This window comes from Leptonotus elevatus, chromosome 9, assembly GCF_054856555.1.
Source record: "Leptonotus elevatus isolate MCC_2025b chromosome 9, RoL_Lele_1.0, whole genome shotgun sequence".
In the NCBI taxonomy this organism is placed as follows: domain Eukaryota; kingdom Metazoa; phylum Chordata; class Actinopteri; order Syngnathiformes; family Syngnathidae; genus Leptonotus; species Leptonotus elevatus.
The window spans coordinates 24,546,997-24,566,707 of NC_141247.1; the positions used below are offsets into that span (position 1 = coordinate 24,546,997).

At 42.3% G+C, this 19,711-nt stretch overlaps 1 protein-coding gene across 2 annotated transcripts in view; it reads right to left on the minus strand.

Annotated features, from left to right (window-relative positions):
• The window catches only part of fgf13a (fibroblast growth factor 13a), a 99,351-nt gene extending 84,353 nt beyond the window's left edge, over nt 1-14,998 (minus strand). Inside the window, exons 1-2 of one of the 2 annotated variants that reach the window (XM_086084915.1) lie at nt 14,483-14,998; nt 14,050-14,212 (exon numbers count right to left, since the gene is read on the minus strand). In XM_086084915.1, coding sequence (XP_085941041.1) covers nt 14,050-14,098 — 49 coding nt within the window. In that variant the 5' untranslated portion in view covers nt 14,099-14,212; nt 14,483-14,998. The remainder of the gene's footprint in view (nt 1-14,049; nt 14,213-14,482) is intronic. The other variant, XM_086084912.1, reaches the window with a different exon arrangement.
• Between the last annotated feature and the right edge of the window lie 4,713 nt (nt 14,999-19,711).

Consider the following 19,711-nt stretch of genomic DNA (forward strand, 5'->3'; position numbering starts at 1 on the left):
TAGCTCCTTATCTTAAAAAAATATCTATATATTTTTTATTTAATATTTATAAAAAAATAGTTTTTTAAAAATATATTAAACCGCCCAAATTATTTAAAAAAAAAACCTTAATTTACTATACTGTATATTAAATATATAATTTAACATATATTAACCTGCCCAAATTCTTTAAAAAAATTATAAATCCACGAAAAAAAGGTTGAAATACAACTTTTTATAGAATATAAAGCGGGATAGAAATAAATGGATGGACGTTCTACTCTTTTTATTTTTTTTTATTTTTTTATATATATATATATATTTCCCCTTCCTTCCCAGTCCTACAGTGCCTGAAAATCCTCCAAATTTTTGATCCAAATCAACAGCCTTTGTGGGAAAAAAAATTCCCACTCCTCCTTAGCTAGCTCCCATGGTGCTCGTTTACCTGCTAGGGCGCTAGCTAGCTAGCTAGCATCCATTCCAAGCCTGAACTCAACTGTGAGGCAGTCGTTCTAAGCAGGAGGCCACCCTGCCTCCCAACTCTCGTGTCAAATACGTCAAATCAGGAGACAGAACAGAAGAATTTGAATATTGTTCCCGTCCTAAATATCCATGGTAACTTTGACGTAAAAGCAAGTTGCTTTGTTGTCATTGCGCACAACCTTTTCCTTTGGCCTAAAGCGCCCGCTGAGCTTCTTTATGCTCGTCACTTGTGCTGTTACGGATTACTGTTAGATCACTGGATGCCAACTCTCTCTTTCTCGCTCTCCTCCATTTTCAGCCCCATACTGCAGTGTAGGCAGCGACCTGTCTCCCCTCATCATGCCGCAAACCATGTGATCGGTCGCCATGGACAATCTCAAATGACGTGACAAAATAAAAAGTTTGAAAAGGGGAGGAAATGAAAACGCTCGGACTGGGACGTTGAGCTCGTAGAACTTCATTTGACGGGCAACTTCACAATCAGGACTCCATATTGTGCATCTTACATAAATCATTTTCTAATTGACTGTGTAGAGCTTTCGGTATATGAGCTATACAAACTTTTTATTTCCGCACCATCTGACACAAAAATGCCTTGCAGATGGTCCAAAGCCTATTTTTTTTAACTTATTATTTTTCCCACAAAGGCTGTTGATTTGGATCAAAAATTTGGAGGATTTTCAGGCACTGTGGGACTGGGAAGGAAGGGGAAAAAAATAATAAAAAATAAATATATATATATATAAAAATTAAAAAAAATTAAAAGAGTAGAACGTCCATCCATTTATTTCTATCCCGCTTTATATTCTATAAAAACTTGTATTTCAACTTTTTTTCGTGGATTTATTAATATTTTAAAGAATTTGGGCAGGTTAATATATGTTAAATTATATATTTAATATACAGTATAGTAAATGAAGGTGTTTTTTTTTTAAAGAATTTGGGGGGTTTAATATATTTAAAAAAAATAGTTTTATATATATATATTTTTTTTTTTAAATCTGCAAATAGGTGAATCTGCAGGTGTGTTGATCAATTGAACATAACCCCCCCCCCCCCCCATTAAAAAAAATACATAAATGTTTGTTTGTTTGTTTGTTTGTTTGTTTGTTTTGGGGTGGGGGGTCACACTAATTTGACAACTGGTAATACTCCGGTATCTTAAATCAATCGTCAATAAAATGAAATAAAAACACTAAATATCTTGTAACATCGATAAGCAATTACTTAATAAATATATAATAAACCTTTTAGTGGTGCCAATGACTAAATGTTCTCTATTCATGGCTGGGCAGTCCCTACTGACCATAAAAAAAAGTGAAGGTTGAGTGCGTACCCCCGCTTAAGGTGTTTTTAAGCCAACTCAGAATCACACGTTGAAGGTTAGGCAAGATATTTGGCCTTTCTTCGACTGTCAAGTTGGGGTTAACATAAGTTCATATGAAAGCGTGGCAAGCCGCACCTCCCTCGCACCCCAGCGGACGTCTCATTTGCAGTTGCTCCCCCACCCGTTATTTCCTAATCAAGTGCGTTTTCCCATACGGGCGGCGTCTCTCGGGCTGCGAGCAGGCGCTCGCGTGACGCGGCGGTTGCCGTGGCAGCATTTCATTATGTAAATGACGTGTCCCCGGTGAGAAGCGGGGCAGGCGCAGCCGTTGTGTTCAGCCTTCCTAGACTCTGTCAAATTGGCTTCAGGGACCAGTGAAGGATCGCTGCTATATTTAGCCGTCATCCGCACAATGTGTTTCGTCCACCGTTTGTTCAAATGTTCCTCAAATAGAAAGCGCCGCCACACTGAAAACGTTGTCATCGTGCACGGGGAGATGGCATGCCTGCGTTTCATTGGAGGGCTTGAGAACTCATAGCTGCGGGTTCCATATGCTGGGATTCTAACCTTCTGCCATTTCATCTTTCATCCTCTCTGCCTTGAAAATATCACCAGAGCAGCATGAGCCTGCCTGCCTGCCTTCCTTCCTTCCTTCCTTCCTTCCTTCCTTCCTTCCTTCCTTCCTTCCTTCCTTCCTTCCTTCCTTCCTTCCTTCCTTCCCATCAGCGCTGAACGGCTTCGCTGTCCCTGCAGAATGGTGCTAATAATTTTCCGTCCGTCCTTCCTTCCTTCCTTCCTTCCTTCCTTCCTTCCTTCCTTCCTTCCTTCCTTCCCATCAGCGCTGAACGGCTTCGCTGTCCCTGCAGAACAGTGCTAATAATTGTCCGTCCGTCCGTTCGTCCTTCCTTCCTTCCTTCCTTCCTTCCTTCCTTCCTTCCTTCCTTCCTTCCTTCCTTCCGTCCGTCCGTCCGTCCTTCCTTCCTTCCTTCCTTCCTTCCTTCCTTCCTTCCTTCCTTTTTCTATCCCGCTTTATATTCTATAAAAACTTGTATTTCAACTTTTTTTCGTGGATCTATTAATTTTTTAAAGAATTTGGGCAGGTTAATATATGTTAAATTATATATTTAATATACAGTATAGTAAATTAAGGTGTTTTTTTTAAGAATTTGGGGGGTTTAATATATTTTTAAAAAATAGTTTTTTATATTTAACTCTTTGACTGCCAGACGTTTTCAGAAAAGGGATGCCGCCAGTGCCAGCCGATTTAAGCATTTTGACTGATTTTCAAGGTCCACAGAAAATGTTCTGTTTGGACTATGGAAACACACGTACTACCAAATGAAAGATTGGACTTTCATCTTTCATCAGAAAAAAAGAGTTTGTTTCTACCTTATTCCGTTCTTTAGTAATCAACAATAGAAAATGGTTAGTTTGACCCAATTTCGCCTGTGTTGGACCAAAATACGGAGAAATCAAGCTTTTAGTGAAACGATATTATTTCATGCATTCTAGTGAATTTGACACTTCTTTTTGTCCATGAATGATGCCACAAACACCTAAATAGTGCTTTACTTCTATAAAACACTACCACCAAGAATGAAAAAATGTTTTTTGATAGCAAAATACGTTTATTTACATTCAACAGTGTAACAATTTGACAACAATTTGGCAAACTATTTACAAATGTGTGCAACTGTGGTGCTATTTACAAATATGTGGATGTTTCAACGACAGTTTTTCTTTTTGTAACACTCTCCTGCGTGCAAGGAGACGCAACAGCATTTGCACAAGATTGCCTCTTCGCGTGCGCCACTTTCTTGCCGGCCGTTTTTTTCCGGGGAATAGCAAGTATATACTGCAGTGTGTCATCAAGTCTAATATCAGGATCATGCTACGGTTACGTTACGGTTTCGTTACGTCTCGCTTCCCCGTGTCCTTCAGTTGCTATACCGGGTGGTAGGAGATGTTCTGATCCATTTTATCCACTCCATTCATGGTGGCATCGTAGTCCAGAAACAGTGTCTTCTCCGTGATCAGACTGTACCCGCTCCTCCGATGAATATGCATTGGACTCGGGGTACTCTTCATTGTCCGATCGAATGTCCGCTTGTGCAGCTCCGCGTTTTCCGGCCTTAGCAGCGCTAGCCGCGCTTTGCCGGTGGGGCTTACTACGTGTTCATAACAGTCACGTTGGCGTAGAGCTCGGAGTCATCTTCATCATCATCATCAATCTGCATTGGTCGATGCCAACTCTCCATCGCCCGATCGAATGTCCGATTGTGTAGAAGTACCCGGCCGGCTATTGTGCACGTTTTCCGGCCTTAGCAGCGCTAGCCGCGCTAGCCGCGCTTAGCCGTGAGGCTTACTACGTGTTCATAACAGTCACGCCAAAGCTTCCAACTTTGGCGTAGAGCTCGTTGTCATCATCATCGTTGACATCAATGCGCTTTTTAGTATTGATTGATGCTTTCCGTCTTTGAAAAAAATGCTCAAGCTGAGCTGCTTGTAACCGGTTGCTTGGTCAAGCCATTGTGGCTTGGATCAGCCATTGTCTCCTCAACACTCTAGCTCCGCCTCACGTCTTCTACTGACGCCCACGGTGGGCGGCCCATCCAACCTTGTGCAAAGAGAGTCATCGCTGCCCTCTAGGGGCCAAAACGAGTCTTTGACTAATCAGATCAGCCTGATACTTTCAGCACAGCTGCCCAAGGCTTTCCTGCACCCGTTTTTGAAAAAAAAAAAAAAAAACATAGGGGACGTCTTTTAACGTCCTCGGCGCCCTTCCCTAGGTTTATGCTAAACGTTTTATAACGTTTATGGCAGTCAAAGAGATATTGAATAAAAAAATGTATTTTTTTTTTTTCCGTCCGTCCGTCCGTCCGTCCCCCTCCTCTCCCCTCCCCTCCCCCCTTCCTTCCCATCAGCGCTGAACGGCTTCGCTGTCCCAGCAGAACGGTGCTAATGGTTTTCCGCTATATTTCATCTTCTGTATTTCCCGTCAAGAAGAAGCCGATACAAAGAGACCTGGCTGGCCCCTTCCACACATGAATCTACTTTCAGACACATTTGTCTTCAAATGAGCCACCGTTTATTCTTGTGTCCCGCCGTCAGTTTCTGTAATCAAACATTTATAAAGCTTCTTGTGCTTTTCCACAAATGTCAGTAATTGCTTCTTTTTTGGTTTGACAACCAGACGTTGGCAGCGCTTTCTGGCATGGCGGACTTCTCAATCTGGAGCGCGCGCCCGCCGTCCTAATGAAGCAGCTAGCGGCCCGCAGATCGATGCAGTCAATAGTATTAACCTCCGGGGGGCGTGGCATCTCGCTCAAGATTTAGAGGTCACTTAGCACCTTCATTAATGAACAGCTTGGTCGCCGCTGCATTTTTTTTTAAATTCGACAAACTTTGCAGTCTTGCCTCTTAAGACACACAAAAGACTCAACTATTTGATTTTAGCATGTGCACCTCAGGGTTCGTTTGAGGTCATCTTCCCACACTTTAAAAACAGTTGGGGCAAAAATGACCAACATTGGGTCAAAAAGGGACCAAACTAACTTCTTGGGTTATTCATTTAACCTCAAAAAGTTGGGTCAAAACAACCTCTCCAATTTTATTTTATCCCTCCCCCCAAAAACAAACAAAATAAAACAACTGTTTTGTACAAAACCTGTTTGGGTTATTTATTATAACCAAATAACCCAAAACGCGAAACCTAATATTGGGGTCGTTTATGTAAAAATTTTGGGTTAAATGAATAACCCAACAAGAAGGTGTAAATCACAAAACAATCATATTTATTTATTTATTTAATTAATGGGGTTGTGGGAAACAACATATTCTGTTGGGTCGTTATGTGGGTTGACCCAAGTTTTTCAGTTAAATGAATAACCCCAAAAAGTTGGGTCAAAAGTGGTCAATTTATTTGACCAAACATTTTGGATTAATGGATAACCTAAAGGTTGGGTCAAATTGATATCTATTTAATAAATTGGGTTGGTCCTTTTTTTTCTTTTTTTTTTAACCCAACTGTTTTTAGAGCGCATGAACATTTAAATAAATAAATAATAAATCGTTTTGGGTTCTTATCATTTCTTTATGCCACAAGAGTTTATTTCATGCCATCTGGCCACCGTGACCCAGCAAGAGGCTGTCAGGGTTTGGGCGTCTGCATCTCAGGGGGCTCTCGTGTAAAATCACAGTATCAGTAACAGCATCAGCCTGCATGAAGCGCAAGCGGTCCTCGTTGGGAAAATGCGCGCGGAGAAGATCTGCCGCTGACCACTCGGCGAACCTTGGCTGTGGCGTTTACGGCATGAAAGTTAAGGAGCCGCAAATCGCCGAGAGCAGAAACAATCATTTGCGCTGCGCAGGACTCGTGGCCGGTCGGACTCGTGCCTCCCCGGCTCGCTCGCTTCCAACTTGCGACCTCCGACCTTTGTTTATTAGCCCCGGTCCTGCCTTATCGCCTCACTTTCCGACTTGGCCTTAATCCCCCCTTTATAGTTTTCCACCAACTTTAATTAGTTCATGTCCACAGCAACTTTTAATCCTGGGTGGGATTTAAAATGCCAAAATCAGCATGCTGTAAAACCTTTTTTTGCACGCAACATACTGCAAGCGTGAGACCTCCACTTGGCCACGAAGCAACATTTCATCGGCCGCGTCTCTAATCACAGACCTCGCCCACTTTAAATTACAATAATTCCACGTGACAGCGTTCCGATTGGTGTCAGTTCTGCGGCGGTGGCCTCTTTTAGCGTTAGCAATCACTTGTGCGACCGCCGCATGCCACAAAAAGCACAACGTCGTCGGCTGCGGCGCATGAAAAAAACGCAATACCAAGACAAATATCATCTGCTGGTTGTGTTGAGTTTTGCAATAAATATTCCCAACTGAGGCAAATGTGATGAAATATTCTTAAAGTGGGTTACGTCTATTAAAAATAAACTCACTTCAGTTCACTTCCAAGAGTGCAGAAGACGGAGAATTTTTTTTTTTTTAACCTCTGCTAATAGATTTCTGAAAACGAGACATTTTATCTGAAAAGCCGAGATGATGGATAGATAGATTTTGACAAGGTCATTTTGGGCAGTGACATTTTCTGATGAGGTCATCTCTTTTTTGTGTGTGTGATATTAAGACAATAATGTCCTCACATATCCATCTTTGTCCATTAAAGTGCCAAGCGAGCGAGCGGAACAATCTCATGTTCTGTCGAGCGAACAATGCAAGTAACATTTTCCATAATCCCAAAATCCTGAGTTTCTAATCCGTTACCTGCTAAACAAGGCTATTATTTTTGAACGAGATCTCGGCATCGTAAAAACGCAGTTTGATGACCAAGCAGATCAATATTTGACCCTCAACACCGTTCGCGGCGATTGCGTCTTCTGCTTTGTCAGAGCGAGAGAGCGTCGGCACGCGGCCAGATGCTTTCACATTCGCAGCCAAAACCTCAGCACAGATTAAAAAAAGTGTCAGCGGCTCTGGGAGTGAAAACAAGAGCGGCAGCGAGGAAGCCAACAGGGTCGCTCGCGGACCACGGTACCAAAAAAAAAAAAAAAAAAAAAAGTCGGGCCACAGCCGGCAATTGTTTTGGCGAGTTGTGTGGACGCAAGCGGTTCCGGCGGCCGCTGAGCTCCCAAAGCCGTTCACCTCAAAAACTCGGTGGATTACAGCCGCATGCTGACTAATGCACTAGAATATTCGAGTGTTTAGAGGCTTGGAGGGCAAAACACTTCTGGCAGAGGTGACGTAACGACAACAAATACAAATAAATGATGCAATTATGAGGCTGGACAAGACTTGAAAATAGACTTGGGTACCTTGACTTACAAGTGCCCCAATTTAGGAGGTTTACAAAGTTATGAGCCATCACTTTGGTTTTGTGAGCCAAAATGTGATGATTATTATGATTATTAGGCCTATTATTTTTTTTTTTTATGACACCATAGCACTGATTTCAAAACTTTTTCTATGAAATCCACATACATAAAAAAAATCAAAGAATACCAGGGCCACTAAAAAAAAAAATTTTTACAAGGTCGAGACCCTGTAACAGACCCCAAAATATCAGCCCTTGTTGTGAAAAGCGGCCGAATGCCATCTCGACATTCTGATTTTTTAAGCAGTTCTACGTGATGTGACAGTTTCACAATTTGGACTTTGACGTAAAGCAGAAATTGAAGAAAACCATTTTGCTTTTAAAAATGATTTATTTATTAGTTATTATTATTATTATTATTATAATTTATTATTATTATTTATTATTCGCCACAGTGTTATGAAGAGAAACATTGTTTAATTTTAACTATACAATTAATTAAAAATTGTAATTGAATTTTGATACATTACACAAAAAAAAAAAAGATTATTAATACCAATTTTGAGTTGTTTGAATTGATATATTTTCACCTTTTTTTATTTTTAAATAACTTGCACAATGATAGTGTTTCAAATAATTTTATTTGACTTAATGTTTTTATTTAAAAATAATTGTTTAAAATATTTTCTTGTTTTGGACCAAAAAATTCATGATCGTCCCAATCGTGATTACCAAATATAATCGTGATTAATATTTTTTTTTTTAAATAAATTAAGCAGCCCTAGTTCATTTGCATATTTGCATATTCAAGAAAAGCTCTAGAGTATACAAAATTTTTTTTTTTTTTTTTTTTACATGCTGCAGAATGCAGACTGCTTAAAAATGGACTGCAGGCGACAAATGGGCCCCCGGGCCATAGCTTGGACAGTTGTCATGTGGTGAGTGGACTCTAAATTGTTCATAGGTGTGAATGTGAACACTCGCTTGTCTATATGTGCCGTGTGATTGATCGTCGCGCGGGCCAAGTTGGGGCGCAGCTGCTGCCTCTCCCCCAAAATCATCTGGGATTAGCTCCAGCTCACTTGTGACCCCAATGGAGGACGATCTCTATAGAAATTGGATGGACAGATGGCCCATAACCGCTTGGACCCACTTGGACCTCATCAATAAACATGATCGATTCCTCTGCGCCGAAAAAATTAAATGCTGTCGGAGCTGAGAATTGTGATCTCTGAATATTTGACAGACAAAAAAAATGATGATGATGATACATTGGCAGAAGACGAGCGTTTGCCACCGGAGAAGAAATATGTTCGCCATGCGAGCGCTTGACAGCCGCAGCTGTTTGAGAGCAACTTCAATTTAACTAAAGGGAAGCTACTGCCTTGCCGTGCGGGATTTTTATGCCATCGGTGCCGAGATCAAAACAGGACGGATAGCTGGCTTCAGTCGGGAGCTACAAATTGCCTTTTTGTCTGCTTGATAATGATATAGCTGGTAATTAAACATGGCTAAAAATAGACAGAATGCAAAAGTGGCACTTTGTGGACAATTATCAGTTTTCAAACCAAAGAAAAGAAATCCACAGATGGCCTTTCTTTTGTCAAGAGACGCTTACAAAACTGCAAGGATGACATCACGTTATTAAGTATTCTCAATTTGGCCTTTGAAGATATTATTATAGATGAGGGGTCATTTTTTTTGAGGGGGGGGGGTGTCATTTGTGCAAAAGTCAGCAAATTTAACGGCAAAAGAATGACATTTGACCCAAACAGCACGGTCAAGCTTTTTCCTCGGTGTCCTCTGACAACAAAAATCCAAAGCACCAATCACGTGTCGACGGCATCACTCCCAAACCCGAGCTGACACAGGAAGCCAGGACGAGCCCTCAACGCTCCCAAACACGGATCAGCACGCCATGTCGCGATGGAGACTGGCACATCTCTGATGCGAGGCGAGTCACTTTTGCTGCGGGCGCCGCCGTCGCCCCGATCTGCGTCAGAACCGGGAGAGAATCTCGACAGGGCACCAACACGTGTCGTGGATGCGTTGCTGCATTTGAGTGCCAACGGCAGGATGGGGAATTACTTAATTCAGGGGGAAAAGCAGCCTGATATAGTGGCTATAAAAAGTCTACACACCCCTGTTCAAATGCCAGCTTTATGTAATTTACACACAAATTTCAAGACTATTAATGTGGTCTACAACCTGTGACAAAATCTCCTGAACACATGTGAGAAAATGTTATGGTCCAATAACATCAAGTTTTTCCTTTTTGGCCATAATAAGAAAAAAAAACAACAACTCACCACCAAGACATTGGAGGGAATTATGAACAGTTCCACACGGTCAGTATTAGCACAAAATGTCAGGAAAAGCCTACTGGAGCAACTGAACTTTATATGGGGTTTTATTTAAGACACTTGTTTGTTTTTCTCTCAATTGTGTTACACAAGTCAAAGAGTTGCGCCAGGCACATTAATGGCACACACAGTTGAGTCAAAAAAAAGAACACTATTTGGGTCAAAAAGGGTCATTTGGACCCAACTTTCTGGGTTGCTTTGTACAAAACAATCCAACATGAAACAAACCAATGTACAAAACAACCCAGAAATTTGGGTCAATTTGACCTTAAGTAGTGAATTGGGCTATTTTTGACACAAATGTGATTATTTTTGACCCAACTTGCTGCCGTTGTCACAAAAACCTGCCAATTTAACAGGGGTGTGTCGACTTTTCCGCAATAGCCGGTGTACCTCTGCATATGTTTGCTGCTACTTGTAGATTAGCATAATTTATTATTATATATGTCATTATGACGCGAGGCATTTGTGTGACATAAATAGTCACAAAAATAAATGAAAACATCCTAGCCTGGACATAATTTGAATTCCTTGTATAGTAATAATAATAATAATAATAATTTTAAAAAATTATAATCCAAATAATTTTTTATAAAAAAAAATTCAGTAGTGAAAATAGTTACTTTGCCTGGTAATGAGTTACTATTATTATGAAGTAATTCAATTACTTTTTTAAGCAAGAATGAGTAACTATAATTACTTTTTTTTTAAGTAACGTTCCCAACACACTACTGCAAAAAAAAAAAAAAAAAAAGATGCCAAAAGCTAAGACGTGATCTTGTGTCACGAGTCCATCCGGTGAAGACGAACAAGGCCGTTCTGATGTGAATACTCGCCGCGCAAACAAGACTGGAGTTTTCCGGCTCAGCGCCGCAGAGCCGAGGGAGTGCGTGCGTGCGTGCGTCACGCATCCGCGCATCACTTTGTCGCCCCGCGTTAGCTTCACAAGGACGGCGAGGAAGCTAACGCGACGTGAATCACGGGTGTTGATCTCGGCGACGATCCTTCCACACGTCCGCCGCGCCGCGCCGCATGCGTCGGAGGAGGAAGAAGAAAGAAGGCGAACAGCGCCGTGGCGTTGACCCGCACCAAGGAAATCGCATCACTCTCACAAAAAAGGCCGCAATGTTCACTTGCAAATACTCGAACCACACAGGAATAAAGGGGCGGAGCCAGAACATTTTCAACAGGGTGGCACAAACACAACATGGTGCGCGTATGTCAGTGCTTCTCAAATAGGGGGAGGGGCTGGGGAGGCGCACGCGATGCCTTGTTGGCCGTACTTGAACAAAGTGTAATTGCACATCCAATACAGTAGGTGGCAGTGGCGCTCAGAGAGTGCCGGTACTTACAAAAATTTTACAGACAAATGATACGACACTCTAAAAACTGTTGGGTCAGAAGTAACCCAGTTATGGATCAAAAATGGACCGATCCAATTTATGGGTCAATTTGACCCAACTTTTTGGGAGGTTTTATACAAAAAATTACCCAATTTTTTGACCCAAGTAAAGGATCTGACCAATATTTTAGTTGTTTTATGCTGAAAGACCCATTTCTTGACTCAAAGTTGGGTCAAATCGACCCAAGTAGAGGATTGGTCCATTTTTGACCCATTGTTGGGACATTTTTGACCCAACAGTTTTTAGAGTGAATTTATAAATCGCAGTGGAGAGTTAAGGGAGTCAAAAAAAAACAAAAAAAAGAAAGAAAAAAAAACACGTGTGCCTTTTTTTTTTGATTCAGTGACATCAAAATACCGTTGAAATTATGCATAACACAATTTACTTTAATGAACCATCAACACATCTTAAGCTAAGGTAATGCTAACGTTGTCACAGGCGGGTGATGATAAAACCAAAATGCTAATAATTGTTTAGTAGCCTTGAAATTCGATTGATGTCACTTAAGAAAAACATCAAAACGGATGCTATCGGCTGTCGCTCCACACAGCTGATGTCATGATTCTTTTTTTTTTTTTTAAGACCACAAATTCCTCGAGGCTGCGATCATCAACAATCAAACTCCACACCATTTTCTTTTTTACGCCACGTCTCGATGCGGCTCTCACTGCGCTTCCTTTTTTCTCCTTCTTGTGTAAAAGGTGAAGATGTATTTTGGATGGGCCCGTGCCACGGAACTTGAGTGAGTCAGCCATTCGCGGCGGCCATTGATTTGGAGGGGGAGTTCAAGAGAGAAAGACGCTCTTCGGGTTAATCTCCAAATCAATTTCGCCGGCACATTTCTCTCTCTCTCGCTCGCTTGCCAGCGGAAAACAGACGCACGCTTAAAAGTTGTCTCATTTCAAGTGTCGCAAACGAAGCATAGGCGAATATTCCCCTTTTTTTTTTTTAAAAGTCTAACTAAAAACTACGTCCTAAGCGCTTTAAAACTCACATATTGGTGGTGAATGCCAAACAGTTTAGCATAAAAGAGTGCAGCCTTAAACTAGTTCCGTACGTGCCTCCAAATATCACGTAGCAAACAATTGGGACTTTGAACGGACCTTAGCAAGCGTTTGCCCCTCTGCGAGATATACGAGCTGAAGGGAAGACGGTATTAGTCGGGTTTCCATCCAATTGTTTCGGATTTGCTGAAAATGCGCAAAAAACGGACATGCGACTTCTGCCCGTTTCCATCTGTTGTACTTTTGCCGATATTGAGAGGCGACTCCGCTGCTGCAGGTGGCGCTATACACCATAGAGATGCGATCCACCAGTAATTTAAAAAGAAGAAGAAGAAGAAGACCAGGAAGTGACTTTGCTTTTGTACATCTTGATAAATCGCAGCGTTTCTTTGCGGTTTTCCAAATAAAATTGCATTAATATTCGCTTCTTTAATTCATTCCAAAAAGATTTCGGTTTCGTCGTCCCCCCAAACATGCCTCACTTTATCGTTCGACATTGCTTTAGGACTACATAACGTACAGCGTTTATTAGCCGAAATGAGCATTTTCCTTTTTTCGATACGCCTCAAGCGTTAAAACTTTTTGGAGAATTTTGGACCTTTTTTTTTTTTTTTTTTTTTTGCGTTTCCATTCAGCTTCATTTTCGCATTTCTTGAAAATTCTAACAAAAATGGGTGGATGCAAACCCAACTGTAGTTAGTTGACTCGCATGCAACAAAGCCTCGATATGTCGCAACCGCTTGCAAACAACGAAGCTCGTACACGCCGGCGACGGAGACGCTCCACGCTTTGATTTGTAGCCACAAATATCGCTCGATGGATTCACGAAAAAAACAGTCAAGAAAATGCTTATTTGTCAGCTCTGAAGTCGTCGCTGGGCTCCAGTTGACACAAAATGGATGGATAAAAACGACGCACATTCTAAATCCGATTTCTTCACAAATTCTAATTCCTAGCCATGATTGACACTGAAATGACTTGCAGCATCTGTTCCACACGAAACCAGTAAGGCATATTTGTTTGGCAGTGACCAGTTCAAACTTTCCAGTTAACAACCAAATGAGCAGAAGAACCAACAGCGCGTTTGGGTCCAAGTTGCCCTGCACAGCCGCCGTACTTTTCACCCGCGCGCGTGTGTGCGTCTGTCGCGTGCATGCGCCGGTTCCCTCCGGTAACCCCGACTCGGCCGTGTGTCGCCATGGCGATAAAACGAACAATCCAGCTCTGTCAATTGGGTACAAAAAAAAAATAAGGGTTCAAATATGATGTTTGGTTTTTTTTTTTTTTTTGTTCTTCTTCTTCAGCGATGAAGACAATTGAACAGGATGCCAGGAGGAGACAATGGACACGTCTCCATCCTTTTTTTTCTTTCCTGTCTCCAATCGACATGCGTGCTATGATTGGCTGCGGCATCGCAATCATCACAACAAAAGCTCATCGTGCACAATGTGGGCCTGCGGCGTCCACATGCTGACAACAGCGCGCCATCATTGCTCACTGTGACCCGGTGCACCATGCAGGGGGGGGGGGGGGGTTAATGGACAACCTTCATTCCTATTTTTATGATTTTTGAACTGGGGTGGTGGTGGTGGGGGGGGGGGGGGGGGGGGGGTTAATAAAGCATTCAGTGCAAGGCCAAAAAAATGAAAGCGATCTGTCCACTTACCCTTGGAAGCATCCTTGTCTTCTTTAGGCTTGGCCACTTTTCCGCTCATAGATCCCAGTTTGGATGCGTAATTCCCGATTTAGACAAGAATCCTTGTTGATGGCCGATTTGTCATCGATCCAATCCTTCCACGGGGTTCCACGTGCGTGCTGAGATAAGGGCTCTGTATGAGGGGGGCAAACGGGGGGGGGGGGGGGGCAAAGAGTCACCCGGATCGCATGTTCATTCCCGTTTCGCTTCTCCACGCGCAAAACAGGGGAGGCAGCCAGGAGACAATGGTCCCGCTCGCTCGCTCGCTCGTGCGCGTGTGCGCGCGCGCGTGGAGGGCTTCGACCGGTGAAAACAAAAAAAAAAGTGTGTGGATGCTGCGCGGACGACAAATGGCCAAACAAGGTGCGTGCGTGCGTGCGTGCGTGCGTTCCCACGATCCTACCTTATCTCGTCCTCGTCGCGTGCTACATCAATGCACGTGGACAAAAGCACGCGCTCGCACCTTCGGTGTCGTTCACTCGCATGGGCGCCAGGCAGCGGAGAAAAAGCACGACGCGCGCGCTACAAAAAGGGGGGGCTCCCGGAGCGAGAAATGGGGGGGCTTGCGTGTGCGAACCAAAGAGCGGGAGCGAGGCCATCCAGTGTCGCTTCCTTCCCGACCGTCTGAGGCTGCTCAGCCCTTTTTTTTCCCTTCTTCGCTCGCAATCAACAGGATACGCAACAGCAGCGCGCGCCCACGTCACGCGCACGGCGATTGGCTGACTCCCATCGGTCGCGCTGCATTTACAAAAATAAGATAAAATCCAAGTCCTGTTTTATTCCCTCTTTTTGTGCTAACGCGAATATGGCAAAGTGAGGGTTGTTTTTTTTTTGTCGATGTCGAGAAGCTCCGTCTGGTCGTGGCCGCTCTTTGGCGCATTTTCGCTCCCGCGGTGATCACGTGACGGCTTTGATGTGATTGAATGGATGGACGGATGATGGGGTGAGAGAGAGAGAGAGAGAGAGAGAGAGAGAGAGAGAGAGAGAGAGAGAGAGAGAGAGAGAGAGAGAGAGAGAGAGAGATCAAATGGATGAGAGTCATAAGCAGATTATTAGGTACACCTGCTGAGGTCCACTGTATCAAAAAATGCAGCCTTGGTGGTTTTATGAATTTTGCTTTATGTTCTATTATCGCTATTATATGACGTCATTATTGTGGTGAGACAGTAGACAGAGGTGGAGCAGTGCCCTCTGAGAGTTGTTCCTAATATTTCGGTTACCCATGGCAACATGACAACAGTGAAACGCCCCATGTAGCCGACCAATAAGGTCCGATATACTAGGCTTTTTTTTTACATGTATTATTATTATTATTATTATTATTATTATGAGTGTATAAAAATGTCCTGTTCAGCAATGTTAATATTAATAATATTACTACTACTACTACTATACTACTAATAATAATAACAATTATTATTATTAATAATATTATTATTATTATTGCAGAAGTGGAAATGTTGAAGCGCTCCTGTAAGTGTACCTAATGAAGCGTCCAGTGAATTTTTCATGATGACGTCAGACTCAAGAGGTCACGTGCACGATTGAGAGCAAACACAGAACCATGTGCCATGCTTGCGTTTTATTAATTTACGTGGATTTCTGCTTTAATGTCATTTCCCCTCATTTGTAGTAAAATGATAAATAAATAAATAACTTTTGCACTTTTTGTTGTCAGTGGAAAAGTTGGGACTTTTGGATGAGCCGGCGCGTTCCATCAATCTTCATCTCAAATAACATGAAAGCACATCCGTGCCGGGTGTGACTGTTGACTAACGTATCAAAACACACACACACACGCGCGCGCACAAAATGGCAAGTCCACGCTGACCTTTAACCCCACGAGATGTGCGGCATCCTTTTCCTCACATTCGCAACATGGAGCGAGGCAGCGGACGAATCCAGACTATTTCTGCACCTCATAAAAGTTGACCGAGGTTAATATGAGTCCTCTTTTCTTTTTTTTTTTCCTTTTGTAATCATCTCCTCTCAGGCCACGGCGGGGTTTATTCGTCCCGTCTTGGCCCGGAAGGTTTTCCGCACTCAGCGGCCGCCAAGAAAAAAAGACCTGCAGCCCTTGAGGGTCACACGATCTTCATGCCGGCTATTTTTAGAAGAAACTGGACACCTTTCAAACTTTTCCCCATGCATGCGCTAATCTCGCTGAGATGTTGGAGACACACTCTGCCGCCTCCTTGCTCGCTTTCAATTAGTTGCTCTGCCGCCACGTTTTCAAAAATAAAAACTATTAAGATAGAATCATAAAAAAATATCCTGCATTGCGGATTTATGTTGATTTTGTGTGTTTGTGACGTTTGCAAAGTGGAAAAAAAAAAGTGACAAGTAAAGTAACGTTTATTTTAGAATGTTGGAAGAAACTCTCCCAACCCAAAATGGGTTCGCCAGTTAACAGCCAGCAAACTCATTGATGACACCCACGTCACTCACCAGGCCAGGCCCTGCCTTTTAAAGCCATACACACTCAAAAGTCACAGATACTACGTTACACTCTAAAAACAGTTGGGTCAAAAGTAACCCAATTATGGATCAAAAATGGACCGATCTACTTTATGGGTCAATTTGACCCAACTTTCTGGGTTGTGTTGGACACAATGACCCAATTTTTTGACCCAAGTAAAGGACCATGATCAATATTCATGACTTGTTTTACGCTGAAAGACCCATTTTTTGACTAAAATAATGGGTGAAATCAAACCAAGTAGAGGATTGGGTTACTTCTGACCCAACTGTTTTTAGAGTGTTTAAATTGACCCATAAAGTGGATCAGTCCATTTTTAACCCATAATTGGGTTAATTTTAGACCCAACTAATTTTAGAGTGTACAATCTAAAAACAATTGTGTCAAAAATAACCCAACTATGGGTCAAAAATGGACTGATCCACTTTACGGGTCAATTTGACCCAACTTTCTGGGATGTGCTGAAAGACCCATTTCTTGACTCAAAGTTGGGTGAAATCGACCCAATTAGATTGGTAAATTTTTGACCCATAGTTGGGTTATTTTTGACACAATTGTTTTTAGATGGTACACTCTAAAATTAGTTGGGTCTAAAATTAACCCAATTATGGGTTAAAAAAAATGGACTGATCCACTTCATGGGTCAATTTGACCCAACTTTCTGCGTTGTGTTGTAGAAAATGACCCAAGTAAAGGATCTGACCAATATTTTCTTTGTTTTATGCTGAAAGACCCATTTCTTGATTCAAAGTTGGGTCAAATTGACCCAAGTAGAGGATCGGGCCATTTTTGACAAAACTGTTTTTAGAGTTTAGAATGTGAAGACAGTAACCTGGGCATTTTATTATGTTGATTAATGAAGCGTCAATATTTTTCTATATTATTTATATTCTAAAAGGATTCGCCAGCTCGACTCTAAAATTGCCGCACGTCTTCAAGAAAGTGCTCAGTCGCGGCCCAACAGACCACAGTGAAGGTGCAAAACTCTCAACTGGGACTTTCCTGTGAAAACACCAAGAAGTGCGATATAGTGAGGGTTCACATTTGACGGTCTGACGAGTGCAGCGAGCATCCAGAGGCCGAGGGCTGACCTGCTGCTGGCAGGGAGCGAGGAGAGGGGGCGGGGCCAAGTTCCAAGCGGAAATGTCACTGGGTTATGCTGCCTACTGTGTCCATGGCCCGTGGCCCCCTTTGACCTTTGCAAGGCATCGCCACTTGGCCGGTTTAGAGCGTCGCCCCGCAGCTTGGCGAACGTGCGCTCGCATGTGTGACATCACAAGCTGACACTCGAGGACGCCTTCGGGGAAGCGAAGCCCGTTTCCTCAGCGGGCCCGAACGGCTTCGCAGCAAGCAATTCAAGTAAGCATAACTCTCAATATGACAGACGCAGGTTCGCGTTCCTTTTCTTCTTTTTTTCTTGTCTTGTTTTGGCGAGACGGCTCAAGAACAAAGTCGCCAAGCTCGCCTGCCCAAGAGAAGCCTCGACTGGGGAACTTTGGATCACTCAAACCCCCTCGTAGTCCGGTTCTTCTTCTTTTCTTGTGTGTGTGTATGATATTCTCAGTAGATGAAAGGATAGCCGAGCAATTTGTGAGCATATTTGATGATTATTGTCAATGAGAGGGAAAATTACTAGACTAAAATAAACGCGTGGATTGTCCCTGAAAATAATTTGTTTCTGATTTTTAGTTGCACTTAAATACTCATCGGCTCGCAGCCATTAAACTGAAGCAACCCCCTTCGCTCCTGACTGGATTTTGACTGATTTTGCAAGGCCCACAGAATATTGTGTTCTATTGCTATAAAAACACGGAAGCTACCAAAAGCAAGATTAGAGTCTCTTCTTTCATCGGGAAAATAAAGTATATTTCTATCTGTTTACGTTTTTCAGCAATTAGCTCAGTTTCATCATTATTCACAAACCTGACAAAAAGAGTTTTTTGCAACACGGCCCTTGCTGATCTCTTATACTCTGCTGCCACCTGCTGGCCGTTTTTGTAATATCTACCATTGCTTTAAGCATTCTCTTCAGTTCAGAAGGTGCATCAAAGTCTTCTGTATGCTCAAAAATACCAACATAAAAAACATATAAATACGTTTTTGGGACCATGGTAATATTTAAAATAGAACGTTTTTATACATTTTTGGGAGCAAAAAAATCTGGCGATTTGATAAATTACCCAATTCGTCCTAAATTTGAGCAATTAAGTCTTCATTTGCCAAGAAAATAATAAACATGAAATTAGCAGCAGTCTTACAGGAATTCCAAAAGTTGTGATGTAACGATAACTCACAATTCTTTACTTTAAAAAAACTCACATTAGAATTTTAAAAAGCTCATATGACATACATAAATGACCAACAATCATGACTAACACTTATATTGAGGCACTTACTTGCTATTAGTGTTGTTCTGATACTGTTTTTTGGCCCCCGATACCGATTCCAGTTTTGCAGTATCGGGGCCTCTGCCGATACCAGTATCGGTATCGGAACAACACTACTTGCTATGCATGCACACGTTGTGAATGGAGTCAATTTGTGGATGATCTCAAACGTAAACATTCCTTTTATCCGGCCATTAGCGTGCGTCTGAAACGTACGTGGCCACAACATGCCTAATTAAAATGACACTGCACTAATAAACTAACCACCAGAGGGTGCTGGAATTGCACAAAAGGAATCTCAGCTTTTTAACAAATGTGCTGATTTTAATATCACGATATTGCAGTTGTCGTTAAATCCAGATGCAAAGTCGGTACTAATCTCACATTGCTTTTTATTTTATTTTCCTGAGATTTCTTTTTTTTTTTTTTTTCCACCGCAGCTGCATGCAGAGGTTCTCTCATGCGTGGCGTTTGTGAGCGAGATCCGTCCTGACGTCACGTGCGGGAGCAGGCAGATGCTTGTGTTGTGATGAATATCCCGCCGGCGATTGCGGTTCGCGCTCAAGTCGGCCTCGGCTGACAAGACCAGCGTTTCGGAGCGTTTACATTCTCAGAGCACAATAAGCAGACGCTCAAATCGCACTTCAATAACTTGGTAAGATTCAACACCGACGTCAACAACAATGCTACTGACTGTAAATATGAATTTCAATGTTTTATTTTTGTATAATTTTTAAATGTCTATTCTTTTGCCGCAGTTGAGATT